This window comes from Chrysemys picta, unplaced genomic scaffold, assembly GCF_011386835.1.
Source record: "Chrysemys picta bellii isolate R12L10 unplaced genomic scaffold, ASM1138683v2 scaf325, whole genome shotgun sequence".
Taxonomy (NCBI): Eukaryota; Metazoa; Chordata; order Testudines; family Emydidae; genus Chrysemys; species Chrysemys picta.
This window is the reverse complement of record NW_027053032.1, coordinates 33,978-55,223: the sequence shown is the minus strand read 5'-3', so window position 1 is coordinate 55,223 and position 21,246 is coordinate 33,978. Positions and strand designations below refer to the sequence as shown.

Below are 21,246 nucleotides of genomic sequence, written 5' to 3'. Positions count from 1 at the left end.
CATCCCCTCACTGCACAGCCCCCCTCTGCCCACTGCACAGCTCCTCCCACCTGCTACACCGCAGCTCACGGCAGACCCCACCACCTACTACAACCCCTCACTGCACAGCCCCCTGCCCGTTACACCCCATCTCACTGCACAGCCCCTCCCGCCTGCTACACCCCCTCACTGCACAGCCTCCTGCCCATTACACCCCATCTCACTGCACAGCCCCTCCCACCTGCTACACCCCAGCTCACTGCACAGCTCCCCGCCTGCTACACCCCCTCACTGTACAGCTCCTCCTGCCTCCTACACCCCATCTCACTGCACAGCCCCCTCTACCGTTCCGCAGCCCCCTTGTCTGCTACACCCCATCTCACTGCACAGCCCCTCCCACCTGCTACACTCCCTCACTGCACAGCCCCCTCTGCCACTGCACAGCCTCTCCTGCCTGCTACATCCCCTCACTGCACAGCCCCTCTCTGCCCACTGCACAGCTCCTCCCACCTGCTACACCGCAGCTCACGGCAGACCCCACCACCTACTACACCCCTCACTGCACAGCCCCCTGCCCTTTACACCCCATCTCACTGCACAGCCCCTCCCACCTGCTACACCCCAGCTCACTGCACAGCTCCCCGCCTGCTACACCCCCTCACTGCACAGCTCCCTCTGCCACCTGCACAGCTCCTCCCACCTGCTACACCGCAGCTCACGGCAGACCCCACCACCTACTATACCCCCTCACTGCACAGCCCCCTGCCCGTTACACCCCATCTCACTGCACAGCCCCCCTCTGCCCACTGCACATCCCATCCCGCTGAATTGCCCCTTGCCACTGCACACCCCACCCCTGCACAGCGGATCTCCCAGCTATTGGCTAGGCAGCAGCAGCAGATTCCTGGGTGGAGCTTTTGTCTGCACATCATTCCCGGGAACCCCGACCCCTCCCTTCCCCCCTTCTCTGTCCCCCCCCCAGCACTCTGCTTGCCTCACCTCCCCCCTCTGCCCTTCCACCCCTCCCTTCATTCGCTCCCTTTCTCTCCCCTTCCTTGTCCCCGCTCCCCTCCCCGCCAGCCCCTAGCACTGTCTGGGTTTCACCAGCCTGCACTGGGCGTGGGAGCTGGCTGAGGGCTTTCAACCTCCCAGGAAATTGAGCTGCTGGCAGAGCAGCAAAGCAAACAGCTTTTCTCTCTCCCAGCTGCCAACATGTCTCTGCAGGGTTAGCCCTAACGGGAGCTGTGCCGCGGGGGAGCCGGGCACCCTGCCGCGCTGCTGGGGAGAACTTGGCTCCTCAGGCCTCAGCCCGTCCTCTGGATGCCCCTCTGCCGGTCTAGGCCCTTCAGCAGCAGAACGCCACAGGAGGAGGTGCAGAGAAAGAGCCAGGTGATGGAGGAGCTGAGTGAGGAAGGAGAATTGTTAGGCGCTAACTACACTGTGTAGGCTTGGCCGAAGGGCTGGGGGGAGGATGGCGACAAGCGGGTGACTGGCCCGGAGCAGAGGGCGGATGGAGGGCAGCCCGAGGGGAGAGCCAGGAGGCCTGGGGTGGAGCTCAGGAGAGGCGAACGGCTGCTGAATTCCAGGGCAGTTGCTGAATCTGGAATGTAGGGGAGCCCCAGCGGCGGGTACATTGAGTCATGGAGGCTGGGGCCAGCCCACAGGGCCCACTGGGATGGGCTAGGAACAAGGTTGGACAGTAGGGCATGGGCAGGGCCAGCCCTATCCCAGCCTGCTGAGGGATGGGGCCCAGCTCGGCAGCCTGTTGTCTACAGCACTCGGCCTTCCTGCCTGCTGCCCTGGCTCAGCATCACAGGGCAGGGCTGGAGCCTTGGACTGGGCAGGGAGCTGAATCTCACAGGTGGCCTCCCAGCGCCAGCCTGGGCGGTGGTGTGACATTGTGCAGTCTGTATGGTTTTATAAACATTGAATAAGTGAATATAATGTAACTGAGATATGCTTCGTGCAAAAGGTCTCTTGTAAGGTATCATTACAAAGCTTATTGTCTACTGAGTGTGATCATCCGATTTGTATAAATGTACCACTCTTGTATCTGAAACTAGAAATATGAAATATAGCTCTGAGGGCCTATTGTAATTATGCAAAATGTGGGCCATTAATGGTGATTTGGCATCTTGATGACTCCCATTAACTAGAAGAACAGGAGTACTTGTGGCACCTTAGAGACTAACAAATTTATTAGAGCATAAGCTTTCGTGGACTACAGCCCACTTCTTCGGTATGTATCCGAAGAAGTGGGCTATAGTCCACGAAAGCTTATGCTCTAATAAATTTGTTAGTCTCTAAGGTGCCACAAGTACTCCTGTTCTTTTTGTGGATACAGACTAACACGGCTGCTACTCTGAAACCTCCCATTAACTAGGACCATTGTCTGCAAATGGCTGTGTTTTACCTGTAAGTCTTCCTTTATACCTGTGTGCTGGCAAGTGGGTAATGAAGTCTTGCAGTGACATGTGATCATGTCCCTTGAACTGGAATCCATCTTTAACCTGGTGTCTTTCCCTTGAGAAGGAGGGGGTGGGAACTCAGAGAGGGACAAAAGGATTCCCGCCTTATGCAAAAGTTGTATAAGGGGGTGGAAGAGAGGAGACAGCCATCATGAAGAATCCCCTAGCTATCACCTGAGCTGCAACAAGAGCTGTACCAGGGGAAAGAATTGTGCCCAGGCCTGGAAGGTGTCCAGTCTGAGGAAAAAACTTACTGAAGCATCTCTGAGGGTGAGATTATCTGTATTTAGTTTGATTAGACATAGATTTGTGCATTTTATGTTATTTTGCTTGGTGACTTACTTTGTTCTATCTGTTTCTACTTGGAACCACTTAAATCCTACTTTCTGTATTTAATAAAATCACTTTTTACTTATTAATTTACTCAGAGTATGTATTAATACCTGGGGGAGCAAACAACTGTGCATATCTCTCTATCAGTGTTATAGAGGGTGAACAATTTATAAGTTTACCCTGCATTCGCTTTATACAGGGTAAAACGGATTTATTTGGGTTTAGACCCCATGGGGGTTGGGCATCTGAGTGCTAAAGACCAGCACACTTCTGTGAGCTGTTTTCAGGTAAACCTGCAGCATTGGGGCAAGTAATTCAGACCCTGGGTCTGTGTTGGAGCAGACGGGAGTGTCTGGCTCAGCAAGACAGGGTTCTGGGGCCCCAAGCTGGCAGGGAAAACAGGAGCAGAGGTAGTCTTGGCACATCAGGTGGCAGCTCCCGGGGGGTTTCTGTGATCCAACCCATCACAGGTCCCTCCCATGACCCCGGTGGGGAAGGACAGGCTCTAAAGCCCCGGCCAGGCCAAAACTAATCTGGGCTGGGGCATCCCATGGCTGGGCAGTCACACATTGGCTGGCTTGTGACTCGCCTGCCCATTGTGACATGCCCCCTGCTGGCTGCCAAAGCCTCATCCCCTCATTGCCAGGCTTGGCTCTGGCAGAGCGAGAGCTGGCACGTGCCGCTGGGAAAGCTGATCCAGCCGTTTCAGCTCCGCCACCGGCAGCAGAAAGTGGGTGGCCCATATACACGCCAGCTTCTGTCCACTCCTGACTCCAGGTAGGAGAATCTTCTATTGCCCGCCTCTGCTTTTCCATTGCATCGCCAGCCACACCGAGCCTTCCCCGAGCTCCTGGCTGGGCGGCGCACGTCTACCAAGTGCCCCGGTGCCGGCTGTCTAGCCTGGTGCCAGTGAGGAAGTGGGCAGCGGCATGCGCACAGGAGGGAGTCTGCGATGGCCAGACAGAAGGGGTCACACCAGTCCAGCCCGGAGGGGACGGAGACTAGGGTGACCAGATGACAGAAGTGAAAAATCAGGACGCGGGGGGGGGGGGAGGGGAACAAGCCCCTCCCCTGTGCGCGCCTGACCCCCCCCCCCAGCACCAGAGGGTGCGCTCAGGCCACGTCCCCCAGCCCCCTCCCTCCACCCGCTCTCGGCCAACTGCCTCCCCTCCCGCTCCGCTTGGAACGTACCAACGCTGCAGATGGGGCTGGGGAGCCGATGACCAAACACACGCCTCCCCTCACATCCCGCACTGGGGCTGGACCGGGACGTGTGGGAGAACCCGCCCGACAGGACGCTGGGCTACTGGCCCTTTAAAGGGACGGAAAAACATCCGGTTCATGGCCGGATCGCGGTGCCCACAAGTGCGGCCCCATGGCCCTGCCCAAGGGCCGGCCCCGAGAGCACTGCCTACACCCCGGCCTCCCCATGGGTCTCCCGTCCCTGCACCATCATCATCCCATCCCGCACGGGCTACCCAGAGCAGCATCGGACCCCCCCCGTCCTCCCTCCCAGAGCCTGCCTGGCACAGCCCCCCCGCAGTGCTAGCCTCAGGATCCAGCAGGCAGGTCCCGTCCGGGGACCCCAGCACCCCGCACCCACTTACTGCTGCACTCTGGGTCGGTGCAGCGCTTGCACTCAGCGAAGCACCGGTCCAGATGCTTGGCGGCCAAGCAGAGGGGCCACTGTGCGGGCAGGAGCAGGGCAACTAGGGCGAGGAGCAGGAGGGAGAAGCGGGGCCGTGCTGCAGCCATGTTCACAGGGCTGGCAGCGGGAGGAGGAGGGAGCGTCCCTCTGGCTCCTGTCTGCGTAGCTCCGGCACGGGTCAGGTTGAGGGGCGGGGGGGCTCGTTGCTGGTGCCTACAAGCCCCGCCCCTGCCTTTGTGCGTGCCTGGGGAGTGGGGCTGCAGCACTCTGCAGGCGTCTGCCGGCCGGCCAGCCCAGCAGAAACTCAACTGCACTGCCCCAGGGCCCGGAAGAAGACGTGAGCAGTGCCGCGGTCCCCCCGATATCGGGACAAAGTGCGTCCCGACCGATGTAAGGTCGGGACGCGGGACAAGTCCCCTAAAATCGGGACTGTCCCGATAAAATCGGGACGTCTGGTCACCCTAACGGAGACAGGGAGGAGGGTTTGGCGGGGCTGGTGGCAGGGCACGGGAAGGCGACACAGGCTGGTAGATGAGGCATTGGGCTGGAATTCAAGAGAGCGGTGTTCAGTTCCCAGCTCTGCTGTAAGTCTTCTGTGTGAGATCAGGTGAGTCCCTGTCGCTCTGGGCCTCAGCAAACTAGGGAGAACAGGTCCCTGCTCCATGCGGGGGGTTGAGAGCCTAAATACAACAACACCCGCGTGCTCAGCCACTGCCATGATGGGGCCAGGTAAGGGTCCAGACAGGGAGGTAGCTGGTGACCAACATGGGCCATGTGGGGGTGATTAAAGGCAAATGGGAAGAAGCATGAGAGGTGTGTGTCATGGAGTCCCCAGACAATGCTCTGGAGCTGCTCCCTATGAAGCCACTCAGGACTCTGGTGAAGTCTCCTCTCTGTGAGCAGACTGTCTTCTGGGCCAGAAACTCAAAGGGCTTTCACCTTCCTGGGTCTGACCTTGGAGCATTCAGCATCCTCTGCCCCTCCTTGCACTTCCCACAGCGAGTCCGCCCAGGTGGGGTCCTGGGGAAGCCAGAGAGTCCTGCACCCCCACTTCGCAGTCAGACGTGACTCTTAGCCAGCCAGTAAAACAGAGGTTTATTAGATGATAGAAACACGGTCTAAAACAGCTTGTAGGTACAGAGAACAGGACCCCTCAGCTGGGTCCATTTTGGGGGGCAGTGAGCCAGACACCCACATCTGCACTTCACTCCTCGTCCCCAGCCAGCTCCAAACTGAAACTCTCCAGCCCCTTTCTCTGGCCTTTGTGTCTTTCCCGGGCCAGGAGGTCACCTGATCTCTTTGTTCTCCAACACCTTTAGCTATCCCCTTGCAGGGGGGAAGGGCCCGGCCATTAGTTGCCAGGAGACAGAGTGTTGGCCATTTCTGCACACTGGCCTTTATCCCCACACCTAGAGACTTAAGAAATGCATAGGGGAAGCTGAGGCACCCCTACAGTATTCAGAGGAAACATTAAGAACAGTCCCACTTCCTCACAGTGAGGGAGTTGGAGAGTCTGTGGGAAGCCCCCTCTCTTGTGAAATCAACCACCCCCAGACGGTGCGAGCTGCTCCAGATCGGGGGAAGGGGCCAGCTTTGAATTTGGAGCCAGATCCTGGTTTGAATCTGAATCCACCGGTGCTGCGGAGCGTTCAGCTGTGGGGAGCTAGCTCCCGCCCGTGCCAGATCACAAAGTGCCACTTCAGCCAGCCGCCTGCCAGGCTCTGGCAGCGCCCTGTGTGGAGCTGCAGCTGGGCCCTCCAGAGCCGAGCTGCTGCTCCTCCTCTCTGCTGGCCAGCCAGCCGCAGCTCCTCAGCACCTGCCCGCTCAGCCCCACCTCAGTGCTCCTGCCTCCCCAATCTCCTCCCTGGCGCTGCACCTTGCCCCCTGCACCTGGCATGTCAATACCCAGAGGGCCGGGAGCCAAGCGTCCCGGGAGCCATCTGTAAGGTGCTGATTCCCTCCTGTGCTGGGCTCCAGCTAATCCACAAGCCAGGAACTGGCCTTGTGTCTCCCAGAGCAGGTATATCAGTCTCACAGCAGCAGCTCAGTCTGTTCAACATCACTCCAGGGCCAGGAACTCGCTCCTGCCTGACATTGGCAACAGGCTGAGCCTGCTCCAGCCCTGTTCCTAGTCCTACTCCAGCCCTGGTCTTGCTCCGGCCTTGCTCCACCCATGCCCTGCCCCGTCCCCTGAGTCCAGCTCCAACCACTAGGCCTGACCACCTCCATCACCTTTGCTGACACCATCACTTCCATAGGAAATGGCACTGAGGTTGCCAGGGGAACAGGAATTCTCAGGGTGCCAGGAGCCATTGTTCTATTTATCAGGACAGTCCGATGCCAGGACAGTGCCCCTGAGCACTGGAGAGGACTAGGGCTGCATTAGGACACCTGAAGTGCAGCTGCTGGAGAGTCAGCAGAACCGCCCGGAGACAGCCACGCTTGCCTCCCAGCCCGGGAAGCCCAGAGACCCAGAGCGTAGACGTCTCTCAGAGCATCTCTGCCAGCAGGAGACATTGGGTGAGGAATAGAGCCGTCCCTCCTTGGGGCAGGAGCCATTCAGGAGACCAAGCGTGGGGGGAATCGGGCTGTGTGTGTACAATGTCTAGCACTGCAGGGCCCTGATCCGGGACTGAGCCCTCTGGGCACTGCCGAAATACAAAGGAGAACAGCAGGGCTGGAGGATTTACAGGCTCCGTGTGAGGAGGGCTGGTTGGGTTGAGCCAGCAGTGAGTCCCCAGTAACACAGAGCTGCGCTAGTGATGGAAGATCTAGTTTGTCTTCCCTACTTAGCACAGTTCAAAACTTAGCACTGACCAGCTGCAAGGATCCTGGCGGGCCCTGGTATGGTTGTAGCAGCAGACTCAATGTTTGGGAAAAGCGAGATATGTGCAATAGGCAATGTAGTTCCATCTGGGCACCAGCCAGCTCCTGTGCCCCAGAGAGCTCTCACAGCTCACACTGAACCAGGGGCAAAGGGGGCAGGAGGTTGGAAGAGAAGGTGCCAGCCTGAGACCCAGGAGACCCATAGTCAATTCCCAGCTCTGCCACAGATGCTCTGTGTGGCCTCGGGCAAATCCCTTATTCCCTCTGTGCTGCAGTTTCCTGTCTGTTCAGTGGAGGTAGCAGCCAGGCCCTGCCCTGCAGGGGGAGGTTAGAATAAATGCAATCGAGGTTGGACAGTGCTCTGATGCCATGGGGATGAGGGCCAGGATGGTGCCTAAGACACACCAAAGGCAAGGGGGAGCTACAGAACTGGTGGTGAGAGGGGTTTGGCCTTTGACTGTCTGCTCTGGGTGCCTGGGCTGTCAGACTCCAGCCAGCCACTGGCATTGCCAGACCTCCCTGATCTATGGTGCTGCTGCTCTCCCTGCTTCTAGGAGTCACTGCCTCCCCCTGAGCCGAGACTCCCGCAGCAATCGTCTCCTGGGGCTGCCATGGCACTGAGCGGCTAGCAAGGCCTGAGACTCAGTTGGGCGGGGGCGGGGGGGGGGGTGCTATGAAAGCAGTTTCTGTGTTGTTGCCGCGGTGGGAGGGGAAGCAGAGATGGGGCCATTTTACATCCTACGGCCAAGGCGCCCAGCAGCTTGGGCAAGCACAAAGAGCCGCCCGCGTGGGCTGGGAGCTGGGGGAGGGGAGCGTTCGGGAACCCCTGTTCTGCGCTGTCACAAGGAGGAGGAACCGGGATGGAACTGATTCTCCCACTCGGGGATCTGGAGACCTCCCCCCCGCCCCCGGCTCCAGCTGTATGGACGCGGGGAGGGGCTGTGGCCTGGGGTCCGCAGAAGCTGGGACTAGATGACCTGAGCGGTCCCTTCTGGCCTAAAGTCTGTGACTGTGGGGAGCGGAAGGTCCCTCCCATGACCCCGGTGGGGAAGGAGAGGCTCTAAAGCCCCGGCGAGGCCAGAACTAGTCTGGGCTGGGGCAGCCCATGGCTGGGCAGTCACACATTGACTGGCTTGTGACTCGCCTGCCCATTGTGACACGCCCCCTGCTGGCTGGCACAGCCTCATCCCCTCACTGCCAGGCTTGGCTCTGGCAGAGCGAGAGCTGGCACGTGCCGCTGGGAAAGCTGAACCAGCCATTTCAGCTCCGCCACCGGCAGCAGAAAGTGGGTGGCCCATATACACGCCAGCTTCTGCCCACTCCTGACTCCAGGTAGGAGAATCTTCTATTGCCCGCCTCTGCTTTTCCATTGCATCGCCAGCCACACCGAGGTTGCATGAGAAGGTACCAGCCTCCCTGCCGCTCTCCTGCCTTCTGCTCCTGCCCCTTCACGGGTGTGTCTGAGCAACTCCTGCTGCTCACGAGCCCGCCCCACCTCCCCCACCCCGCTGGCCTCGCCCACCTGCGAACTGCCACGGCCCCAATATTCCTTGGGGAAGGGATCAGGGTCATTTCATTGGGCAGGAAGAATCCTGAGTGGTTGGATCCAGCCTGTCTGCTGTGCAGCTTGTGAACCAGGAGAAGGAGAGGTGGGAGTGACCCAGAGGAGGCCGTTTGGCCTGTGGGATGGGCTGCTGGCCTGGGAGTTCAGACACCTGGGTTCTAATCCTGGGTGACTTTGAGCACATCCCTTCCCTTGTTTCCCTGCTGGCTGCCTTGGCTAGTTAGAGTCTGAGCCCTCCAGCCCAGGGATTGTCTGCAGCACCTGGTGCAACAGGGCCCTGAGCTCAGCTGGCATCTGTAGGTGCTGGTGGGACAGAAATAACTGGGCTGGCCCTGATGCTGAACGGGGCAATCGCCTCTCGTCACTCACAAGCAATGCCTTGTCCTGGCTTCTTGTAGGATGGCTGAGGAGGGCCGCCCAGAGCCCAGGCGTGCCTGGGAGGAGACAAAACCTCCCCCAGGGAAGAGTCGGCAGAGGAGGGAATGGCAGCAGCAGCAGTGTGCGCGCCATCCCGGTGAGTGGGCGCCTTCTGGGTGGGCGGAGGGGGCTGCAAAAATGGCTGGGGCCATGGCCCTGCATTGGGGTGGGACTTGGCCCCTGTGGGGGTTGGGGGGGCAAGACTAGGGTGTCATTGTGGGGAGAAGACTCCATAGACCTTGTACTGCTCTGGGTTGCCACGAGATGGAGAGACAGGAAAACCCAGGCAGGGGGGAATGGCCCCTCCTGCTGGCAGCAGCTGCAGCCACTAAAGCTGATCGGGGCATAGCGGCAGAAGCATCAGGTGGAGACTGACTGAATCGCCCACCCCAATCTGTCACGCTGCTGGGTCGGAGGATGTTTTCCACCAGTCGAAGGGGATGCTTGGTGCACGGTGGGTTGTTAAAGCCTAGGATTGCAGGGCGCCGGCCAGAGCGTAAGATGCTCCCTGATGTTGCAGCCCCATCTGTTGGCTCCTTTGTCGCATGTCGCAGCACAGGGCATTTGGGGGGAGTGTTGACGATGGGAGCCCAGTGCCTCTGGCTGATTGTTGGTGGCAGGAGAGGCAGTCAGAACAAGCAGAACGGGCAGGCCCTGGGTCCCCATATCCCATGCAGACTGGGCAGCAGTTCTCTCTCCTGCTGCAAGGACCAGACCGATTCACTCCCAGTCCCTCCGCCCCCTCCAGCAATGGGCCGGAGAGTGGGGACACCCCTCATGGCCTGACATCGTCCCTCCTTCCAGGTGTGGCGCTCCCCAAATCCCCAGACTGAGCCTGCATGCTGGGCGGGGAAGTGGGGTGGCCGCTGGGAACCAGGGCTCCGACTGGGTCTTTGCTGGGCTGGGCAGCAAAGAGGTGGGGAAGCCAGGGATCGCTGTGCCAGACCCTGCTCCCCTGCTGGGGCGGGAGTGGGGGCAAGGGTTTTCTCTAAGATCTCTGTCACCCAGACTGCAGCTTGGCAGACCCAGGTATTACCACTGCTCTGTCTTTGATCAGATTCACCATGGCCATGTAGCACCGCCTGCTTTAAGGGGCACAACTGGAAGGAGAGAGAGGCCCTGGAATGCATAGACTCCTTTCTGAAGGGCAATGACCAGGTACCAAGAGCCCTCCTCTGACCTGTCAGCTAGTGCCCTGTCCACATGCACATCTGCCCTTCTCCAGATGATGCATGGATTCTAAGGCCAGACGGAACCACTGTGACCTCCTGTATAACACAGGCCAGGGACCTGCCCCCAAATAATTCCTGTTTAAACTACAGCATTTTAAAAAGTCCCGTCTTGAGTTACAGTCCCTAGTGTGACGGGTTGCCCCCCTTTGAGGTGCCACCTGCTGTACCGGGCTACCACCGAGCCCACCTGTTCTGCCAGCCTGGGCCCCCTTTACCTCGTCTTGCTGGGCTAGGCTCACAAGCCTCTTCCAGCCATACACTCAGGCAGGGCCACGCCCAGCTGCAGAAAGACACAGACACTGAGATCAGCTCTGGGAAGACTCAGGTGAAAGGGCTTGTCCCAGTACTCTGGTGCCCACCTCCTTTGGAGTACAGACCCAAAGGTTTTATGAAATTCGCCCCCTCCCTCCATGTGGAGAGAGGTATGCACAACTCTTTGCCCCTCCCCCCAGTTGCTAATTGCACAAACTGGGTTATGGTATAAACAAGCAATAAGATTATTAACTACAAGAGGTAGCTTGTAAGTGGTTATAAGAGATAGCAAACGGTACAAAGCAGATTGCATTAGTAAATAAACACAACACGCAAACTAAGCTTTCCACACTGGATAGATAGGCTCTACATGAGCAAATTCTCACCCTGAGTGATAAACAGGTGGGCAGATTCTTAAGGGACAAGCTGCCTTGGCTTTGCAGCTTGGATTTCCCAGGTTTTCTTACACAGGCTAGGAATCTCTCTCCAGCCTGGCACCATCACTTCTCATAGTTCAATCTTTGTCCCTCAGGTGTTTCCATGTGTCTTATTGCAGGGAGCGTGAGGTCCCCCCCCGATGTCATTGTTCCCCTTTTATCTCCTCTTCCCACCCGCTGGAAAACTCTTTTGCTGTGACCTGGGTCCAACGGTTCCCATTGTGTAGCGTTCTCTCGGAGAGGTTTCTATTGTGGACAGTTCCTGGGCTAACCCTGCTGCTTATGTGCATTTCCTCAATAAGCCATTGTTTGGCGTTTTTACTGTTGTACCTGAAAGGCTGTTTTGAACCTCACAACGTGTTTCAGGAACACAGACATAGCTGAACTTCATAATTTCACATACAACGATAGCACATACAATCCAATGAGACATTAATGTCTAGCAGATAAAGACTTTTAGAATGATACCTTACAATACGTACTTTGTACAAAACATGTCCTAATGACATGACAGTGGCGAATATTGGGGTGTCAGGGTGTCCCACCCAGCTGTTCCTCCCACTCTGTCAAGCCCCCAGTAACACTGTCTGGCTGCCTAGCCCCCATGTTGCAGTTCCTCTTTGGACACCTACCCCGTGAGATCTGCTCCCTCTCTAGTCCGGTTTCACACAGAGCTGCCCTGCCCTCCCCAGATAGTCACTCCTGTTACCAGATGAATGGCCTTCTGCCACTCGGCATATCAAAGCCTGAGCAGCACTGGGGGGAAGCTTTCTAACATCTCTCCCACTGGCAGCTCCTTTCCACGCTAACCTTCCTGTTTGTGTCTCATCTCTGCGGGGCGTAGGACGAGGCCCAGAAAATGAATTTTTTGAATTCCATCCTCAACCTCGTCATAGACATCGTGGCATGGAGCCCAGAAAAAAATATGGACCGCAAAGCCCTGCTAGTGGAGAAGATAACGGTGAGTAAAACACACACTGGGGCTGTGTTACCTGGCGGGTTTAGTGATTGGCCTGGAGATCTCTGCAGATTTGTCTAACTTGAGCTACCAATCATTGGATCGTGTTAGACGTTTGTCTGTTAGACTGAAGAGCCCATTATCAAATATTTGCTCCCCGTGTAGGTACTTACAGACTGTCATCAAGTCACCCTGTAACCTTCCCTTCGTTCAGCTGAACTAATTGAGCTCCTTGAGTCTCTCACTGTCAGGCATGTTTCCCAATCCTCCAATCACTCTTGTGGCTCTTCTCTGACCCCTCTCCAATTTATCAACATTCTCCTTGAATTGTGGGCACCGGACCTGGACACAGGATCCCAGCAGCGGTCGCACCAGTGCCAAATACAGAGGGAAAATAACCTCTCTAACAACTGGAGTTTGCCCTGTTTCTACATCCCAGGATGGCATTAGCCCTTTTGGCCCCAGCGTCACACTGGGCGCTCATGGGCAGCTGATTACCCTGACTGCCAAGTCTTTTCCAGAGTCACCGCTTCCCAGGTTAGAGCCCCCCATGCTGTGAGTGTGGCCTGCATTCTTTGTTCCTAAACATAGAACTGTATGGAAATGTAGATTGTTCCCTTGCACCCAGCTTCCCAAGTCACCGGGTCGCTCTGTATACGCCAGTCTCCCTGCCCAGAGCCCCAACACTCTGCAGTCAGTGCCCACTAGGGAACTAGCAACAAATCTGCTCCATAGATTTGGCAAGTCTTTGCTCTCCAGCACTGCAGAAAGCTTTCCAGAGCTCACCTCCCTTCCCTGAACGTGGGACAGCGTGGGCTGGTGGGTGGTCCAGTGGGCTGGGGCTCAGCACACCTGGGTTCTACTCCCAGTTCTGCAGTAAGACTTTGGGCAAGTCACTTCCCCCTCTGTGCCTCAGTTTCCCTTCCATGCCTTGTCTCTTCTAGTTAGCTCGTGAGTTCTCTGGGGCAGGGACTGGCTCTCACTGTGTGTGTGCAGCACCGGGCACAAGGGGGCCTGATCTCAGGTGGTGTCCCTGGGTGCTAATGCTGATGGAGCCTTTCAGTGCACTGGCGCGTGACACTGGGGCACTGACCACAGGCCCTGCACTGCGCTCCCCGGCTGGAGCCCTGCACACCATCAAGTCCACAGTAGGACGACATGGCTGCCGAGCCCACATGTTGCAGGCCCTGCGCTTTGCTCCCCAGTCGGAGCCTTGAAGGAGCTTGGAGCCTGGCTGGCATTTCCCCACATTGTCTCCCCAGGAGATGCTTCAGCACGAGTCCGTCGACTCCCTGACCGACATGGTGCGTCAGCAAGCGATGCTCATCATCATGGAGATGAGGTACCCAGCCTGCCCGGCCCAGCCAGTGCTGTGTGCAGCCAGACACGCCAGCCTCTTGGCATGGCCAGTTCTCCAGGGCATTCCCCCCTCTGCTCCTCCCCCATCTTCTGATTCCGCCGGGCACGTGGCAGCAGGTGATGGTGCTGGTGCATGTGGGCTGGCACCAGTGGGTAGATGGTGGAGGATTCTTCGGTGCCTGGCGACCTCTCCACGTGGCCTTAGGAAGATGTGGGGGAGGGAGTGAGGGGGTTAGGACTGGTCCCCTCTGGGACCCCGCAGGAGATGGCTCTGGGGGGAGAGGGGCAGTTGGGTGCTGCTGGAGCGGAGCAACCGGAGTCACTGCCAGCTGTGCCAGCTGCGTCACACCGGCAGCTCAGCGACCCCCTGTGGCTGAGAAGTTGGGCAGGCTGAGCCCTGGCCCGTGGCACTGCCTGTGCCATGGGGGCTCTCTCTCAGCGCCGCTGGTGCCCTGCTCTGAGCTTCCCAGAAGCCTGCCCATCAGGCGTCCGGAGGTGGCAGATGCTGCTGGCTGGAGCTGGGCTCTCGCTGGTGGCTCAATAGGTTCCCCAGGAATGGGAGGGGGAGGCAGGGCAGGCGCTGGAGCGGCTCTCCCCACTGGGCACTGGCTTCCTGACAGCGGGGCAGGCGACGGCATTGGCCACGATCCTGTCTCTGCTGGGGCGGAGGGAGGTGATTTGCGTCAGCAGTGGGCGTAGCTGCCACCTGCCACGAGGGGCGTGGCTCTGTCCTGCAGGGGGCAAGTAGTCACCTGGTACCTCATTGCATGTGCTGGGGCCATGCTCTGGCAGTGGGGGTGAAGAGGTTAATGCTGTCTGGGCTGTCTCCACCTTCCTCCCCCCCTGCACACAGCTGGGTGCCCTGTCCAGCAGGCTGAGAGCCCTGGGCAAGGGGCAGGGCTTGGATCCCTGCCTGGATTCTGCCCTGCTGCGGGCTGATGCAGCATCTCTCTGCTGGCCCGGACTGTGCAGCCGCAGTGCAGACAGCTGTGGTGGAAGAGTCTCTTTGCCCCCAGCGGGACAGGACTGGCAGGCTCCTTTGCACTGTGGCCACTTGGTTCAGAGGCACTTTGGTGCCAGCAGGCTCTAGTCTCCCGTCCGTGCCGTTTGCGGGATGTCATTTCTCGGCGAAGCGCAGTGCTCTCTGCCCCAGCTGGTGAGTCCTGGTGGGGTCACAGCAGACAGCTGCAGACTGCACTAAGTCCCTGCCTGTTGGTATGAGAGAAGGCAGCACCAGCTCCCTCCACCGCCCCCTGACCTGTTCTCGTCTGCCACCCACCAGTTGGAGCCCCCTCAGGTGTTTCCATGTCCTGGGAGCCTGACGCCAACATTAGCGCGTCAGTCCCGCCTCAGCCCTCCAATCCGCACGTGTTTCTTCTCTTAGCAGAGTGAAGCCACCGCTGCAGGACCTGGAACGATCCAGCCTGCTCACAGCCTGCTTCTCCAGCGTCTTCTCCCTGCCTCCAGCAGAGACCATGCAGGGCGAGGAGGCTGCTCTCTACACCAAGGTAAGCCCCAAACCGGCCACGCAGAGCCACCCGAAACCAAGTGGGAATCCTGCCGGTCGCTCGTGTACCTGTCCCCCGGGTAACCTGGCACTGGCACATGAGTATAATAATCACAGCTCCTCGGCAGGACTTCAGCTCAGGACCTGCAGCACCAAAGCACAGGCCCCACCACTGCAGATAAAGGAGTAACTCCCTCATAGGGTAGCAGTAGTAGGCATTTCTCCTTCACATGCACCGACAATTAGTGGGGAACAGACACTCCCTTCACAAGCACATTCATCCCCAGTGCGTGGCGGGGGGCACAGGCCTGTGATTGGCTGCTTCAGACGCACACAGGCCAGAGGAACCGAAGCTTGGCTGGAAATCTCCCCTCCAAATGTGCAGTCCTTTCTGACTCTTCCAGTGGGTTAGACTCCATGCAGTGGCCTTTCTGGGGACAGCAAAGGCAGGTGGTGTCCTGTTGCCAGGAGTTTGCAGTAGGTCCCCTGTGGGTACAAGTGAGTGGGTGAGCTGGAATACCAGGTGCTGCCGTGGCCTGGGGGGTGTCACATGCCAGGGCCTTGGTTCATCTCCTGGCTGGGTAACGCCACTTGCTCTGGTGTCTCCTCTGCTCTGCACACAGACTCTGAGAGCCATGGATCAGATGCTGAAGGCCTTGGCGTGTGAGAATCAGGAGCCCAGACTTCTGGTGGTGGAGAAGATCTTGGAGGTCTGGAGGCGTGGGGGCAGGAAGGGGACTAGTCCTGTAGCTGGGGTGGGGCTCAGGGACCAAGACTCCATTTAATCACAAGCATGGGACACTCCCCCTCCTCTTCCCCTCCCCCCCTGGTGCCTTTGGCTCCTCAAAGTACGTTCTATACAAAGGTTCTTGGGCTGGAGGGCCAAGTGCCCCCGCTATATCTGAAAAACGTCTGCACGGGGTGGGGGTGGAGGAGTGCAGGATCTGTCGTGTTTTCCACTGAGCCCCCATCTGACCCTGGCATTCATTTGTGTTCACCATGGGCCCCACCAACCTGGCCAGAGCCCAGAGCGAGATTCCCCCAACGTTCTAGTTCTGGGGCCACAGGAAGTAGATTCTGTGGGTGGTTTGTGCTCCAAAAAGAGGGAAATGTCCTTGACAGAGATTCGGTCTCCTCGATTCCAGAGCCTGGGAAGAGGGAACACAGAAGTGCAGGGCTGGAAGGGATCTCAAGAGGTCATCTACTCCACCCCCTGCACTGAGGCAGGGCCAAGCATTCCTAGACCGTCCCTGATGAGTGTTTGTCCAGCCTGTTTTTTAAAACCTCCGTGATGGGGAGTCCACCACTTCCCTAGGTCACCTGTTCCAGTGCTTAGCCACCCTTAGACTTTTTCCTAATATTTAACCTAAATCTCCCTTGCTGCAGATTAAGCCCATTACTTCTTGTCCTACCTTCAGGGGACATGGAGAATAATTTGTCACCATCCTCTGTATAACAGCCCTTAACGTATTTGAAGACTGTTACCAGGTGCCCCCTCCGTCTTCTCAAGACGAAAATGCCCAGTTTGTTCAACCTTTCTTCACAGGTCAGGTTTTCTAAACCGCTGAGCACTTTTGTCGCTGTCCTCTGGACTGGCCCCAGTTTGTTCACATCTTTCTTAAAGCCTGGTGCCCAGAACTGGACACAGTGCTACAAGCTAATACACCTCAGAATGACATTTCCCTTTTTCACAACAGCATCACACTGTTGATTCCTATTCAGTGTGAGACCCATGATAACCCCCAGATCCTTTTCTGCAGTACTGCCACCTAGCCAGTTATCCCTCACTTTGTTTTTATGCATTTGATTTTTCCTTCCTAAGTGCGTTACGTCACATTTGTTTTGACTGAATTTCATCTTGTTGACTTGAGACCAACTCTCCAATTTAGCAAGCTCATTTTGAATTCTAATCTGTCCTCCAAAGTGCTTGCAACCCTTCCCAGTTTGGTGTCATCTGCAAACTTTACAAGCATACTCTCCTCTCCGTTAACCAAGTTCTTAATGAAAATATTGACTAGTACTGGACCCAGGCACACCCCTGGGGAACCCCACTTGAGACACCCTTCCACTTTGCCAGCGAGTCAGTGATAACTCCTCTTTGAGTATGGTCTTTCCATCAGTTGTGCACCCACTTTATAGTAATCTCATCTGGATCATACTGGCTTAGTTGGCTTCTGAGAATGTCTTGTGGAACTGTGTCAAAAGCCTTACTAAACTTCATATACATCATCATATACTGCCTCCTTCCATCCACTAGGCAAGTAACCCTGTCAAAGAAGGAAATTAGCTTTGTTTGGCATGGTTTGTTCTGGACAAATCCATGGTGCTCTTCCTTATCACCCTATTATCTCCTCTAGGTTCTTACAAACTGTTTAATAAGTTGTTCAGTATCTTTCTGGGTACCAAAGTTAGGCTGACAGGTCTATAATTCCTTGAGGCCTCCTCGTTCCCCTTTTTGAAGATAGGTTCTGTGTCTGCCCTTCTCCAGTCCTCTGGGACCTCAGCCCTCCTAACGGTTCAGAGATTGCTTTGCCTAGCTCCATCTAGGGTGAATATCATGTGGCTCTGCCAGCTTGAATTCATCTAACTGTCCTAAATTGTCTTTTACCTGTTCTCTCCCGAGTCTGGCCTGTATTCCTTCCCCCTCGTTGTTAATATTGTGTTAAGCATCTAGTTGCCATTAACCTTTTTAGTGAAAACTGAAGCAAAAAAGGCATTAAACACCTTGGCTTTGTCTGTGTCATCCATTATTTGCTCTCCTTCCCTGCTGAGTAGTGGCCCCTCACTTTCCTTTGTCTTTCTCTTGCTCCGAATGCATTTATAGAGCTGCTTCTGATTGTCTTTTATGTCCCTTGCCAGTTAGAACTCATTTTTGCCTTCAGCTTTCTGATCTTCTCCCTATGTGCTTGTGCTATTTTTTTGGTACTTCTCCTCAGCAATTTGTCCCAATTTGTTTCTCACAGGCCCTGCTCCCCTGGACCGCATCCAAGGAGGTGCATGGGCGGCTGAGGGCAGTGGAAAGGATCACCTGCCTGATGAAATTCATGGCTTGTCAACCTGAATGCAAGGTGAGCAGCCTGTGACCCTGGCCGCCTCCTAACTGCACTGAGCAGCCTCGCGGTGCAGCGCTCCCTGGCAGGGAAAACCCGGGCCTAGAATAGTGACTCAGCAAGATCCTCGGTAGGAGTCCAATCTACCGAGCACTGATGTCGATGGGTCTGTCCTCTGACTCCAGTGGGCTTTGGGTCGAGCCCCATAATTCTGTCTCCAAGGACTCTCCCCGCTGTTCCCCTAGCACCAAAGTCTGCTCCACAGGGTCAGTGCATTTACACAGGATGGCCCTGAGAGCAGCCTCTGAACCCAGGTGTCTGTTCACCCCCTTTGTCAGTTGCCTGTGGGATGCTTTGGCATCAGCTCCTGCCAGGCTGCCAGAAGAACGCCCCCTGCTCTGGGTGCTCAGGGCCATTTAGCTGCTCCAGCTGCTCCATCCCCCCTGTGTCAAGGCCTCCCCTTCGGCAGCTGGAGGGGGGCGTTTGGATGATGTGCCCCCAGAGGCTGAACAGAAGGAGGGAGGTGGGAGGGGACACACCGAAAGGGATGGGAGGGACCAAAGGAGCCAGAGCACTGGGGAGTGGGTGTGGGGAGGCTGTGCAGACCCCTGGAGAGGAGGGCAAGGGGTTTGGTGCGAGGTGGGGAAGAGCAGGGAGCCAGCGCAGGTGCTGCAGGAGGGGCAAGGGAAGGTCTGGCAGGAGGGGGAGATGAGAGGACAAGGCTGCAGTAGAGAGCCGGTGGGAGAGAGCCGGCAGGCTGGGGATGGCGCAGGAAGGGAGGACTCTGGGGAACTCCAGGATGGAGTGAGAGAGGCGGGATGCAGAGCAGAGGAGTCCAAGGTGACCCCAAGCGCCTGGGCCTGAGGTCAATGGAGGGTGGGGGGTGGGAGAAGGGGCTGGGATTAGGCGCTTGCCCTTGAGATGGAGACTGGACGTTAGTTCATTCGTTACCCGGGTCCCCACTCGGGAGCAAGGTTTGCTGACTTTGCTGACCAGATTTCCCCGTCCCTGCTGAGCTTTCCTCAGCCCCTGGCGATGGGCCCCACGGCTCCTCCTGCTCTCCTTGTCCCCAGTCTCTCTGCACTGGGCTCTGCCTCCCCCAGTTCTAACCCATTGCTAGGGCAATGCCAGGGGGACACGCTGCGCTAGGCCTGCAGGGGCGAGTGACTCCCTTTGCGCCCTCTCTCCATCAGGAAGCGGAGGAGTTCAGAGTCCTGGGCCAGCTGGTGGCGTGTGTCACTCTGTGCCATCCGGAGCAGGAGATCTGCCGATCGTCTATGGAGGCATTTTACCACCTCTACTCCTTCATGCTGCAGCTAAAATGTAAGAGCCATGGAGACCCTTGTCCTTCCTAAATACACTAACATGGGGTTTCCAAACATGGAAAACATATTTCTTGAACACTTCTGCCTTTTCTGCAACCTTTTAAAGAGTCTCCATCTAGTAATGAGCCTACACCACTGCTAAGATTTCTTTTGTTCCTAAATCACTTTTTTAAAAAAACCTCCTTATTATCCTTAGTCCTGCAAGCCATGGAGTTTCCCCTGATGTCTTTAGCTTCCCCTATCTATATGCTACTCTTCATAACTCACATAAGAATGGACATACTGACTCAGACCAATGGTTCATCTAGCCCAGTATTGTGTCTTCTGATAGTGGCCAGTACCTCATGCTTCAGAGGGAATGAACTGAACAGGGAAATTTTGAGTGATCCATCCCCTGACATCTAGTCCCAGCTTCTGGTAGTCAGAGGTTTAGGGACATGCAGAGTATGGGTTTGCATGCCCTGATTATCTTGAACCCAATTATACTTTTAGCCTTCACAACATCCCACGGCAACAATTTCCACAGGTTGCCTGTGCATTGTGTGCAGAGATACCTTCTTCTGTTCGTTTTTAACTTGCTGCCTATTCATTTCATAAAGTGACCCGTAGTTCTCGTGTTATGTGCAGGGGTAAATAACACTTTCCTATTCACTTTCTTCACACCAGTCATGATTTTATAGACCTCTATCATATCCCCCGTTAGTCATCTCTTATCTAAACTAAATGGTCCCAGGTCTATACTACAGACCTATATTGTTATAACGACATTGCTCAGGGGTGTGAAAAATCCACACCCCTGTCGCAGGAGCACCTCTCCCACTGACCTAGCTAGCGCCTCTCCGGGAGGTGGATTAAGAGCTTGTTGGCATAGGAACATCTTCACTTAAATGCTACAGCGCCAGTGCAGCTACGGCGTGTGCTGTACCCAACGAAAAGAGTGAGAACTCTGTTATTCTCCGACAGGCGATACAGTGTTTGAAGTGTAGACTTGCCCCCAGTCTTTTTCATCCTTCCTCATATGGAAGCTGTTCCATCCCCCTAATCATTTTTGTCGCCCTTCTCTGCACCTTTTACAGTTCTGGTATATCTGTTTTGAGATGGGGCGACCAGAACTGCACGCAGTATTCAAGGTGTGGGCGCACCATGGATTTATATAGAGACATTATGATATTTTTCTGTTTTATTATCTATCCCTTTCCTAATGGTTCCCAACATTCTGTTTGCTTTTTTAACTGCCACTGCACGTTGAGTGGATGTTTTCAGAGAACTATTTACGATGACTCCAAAATCTCTTTCTGCATCCGAAGAAGTGGGCTGTAGTCCACAAAAGCTTATGCTCTAATAAATTTGTTAGTCTCTAAGGTGCCACAAGTACTCCTGTTCTTCTTTTTACGGATACAGACTAACACGGCTGCTACTCTGAAACCTTTCTTGAGTGGTAATTTAAACCCCATAATTTTGTATATATAGTTGGGATTATGATTTCCAATGTGCATTACTTTGCATTTATCAACATTGAATTTCATCTGCCATTTTGTTGTCCAGTCCCCCAGTTTTGTGACATCCCTTTGTAGCTCTTTGCAGTCTGCTTTGGATTTAACGATCTTGAGTCATTTTGTATCATCTGCAAATTTTGCCACCTCACTGGTTACCCCTTTTTCTGGATCATTTATGACTATGTTGAACTACACTGGTCTCAACACAGATCCTTGGGGGGGACCCTGCTGTTTACCTCTCAGCACTGTGAAAACTGACCATTTATTCCTGTCCTTTGCTTCCTATCTTTTAACCACTGACCCATGAGAGAACCTTCCCTCTTATCCCATGACATCTTCCTTTGGTTAAGAGCCTTTGGTGAGGGACCCTGTCAAAGGAGTCCAAGGACACTATA

General features: G+C 56.0%; 1 protein-coding gene across 2 annotated transcripts in view; it reads left to right on the top strand.

Moving 5' to 3' along the window:
- The first annotated feature begins 9,152 nt into the window (after positions 1 to 9,152).
- Positions 9,153 to 21,246, top strand: part of LOC122173223 (maestro heat-like repeat-containing protein family member 7) — a 38,585-nt gene continuing 26,491 nt past the window's right edge. The window contains exons 1-8 of one of the 2 annotated variants that reach the window (XM_065579471.1): positions 9,153 to 9,332; positions 10,293 to 10,393; positions 12,001 to 12,117; positions 13,377 to 13,456; positions 14,861 to 14,981; positions 15,604 to 15,690; positions 17,944 to 18,048; positions 19,224 to 19,353. In XM_065579471.1, coding sequence (XP_065435543.1) covers positions 9,218 to 9,332; positions 10,293 to 10,393; positions 12,001 to 12,117; positions 13,377 to 13,456; positions 14,861 to 14,981; positions 15,604 to 15,690; positions 17,944 to 18,048; positions 19,224 to 19,353 — 856 coding nt within the window. In that variant the 5' untranslated portion in view covers positions 9,153 to 9,217. Of the gene's footprint in view, positions 9,333 to 10,292; positions 10,394 to 12,000; positions 12,118 to 13,376; positions 13,457 to 14,857; positions 14,982 to 15,603; positions 15,691 to 17,943; positions 18,049 to 19,223; positions 19,354 to 21,246 lie in introns of both variants that reach the window. The other variant, XM_065579470.1, reaches the window with a different exon arrangement.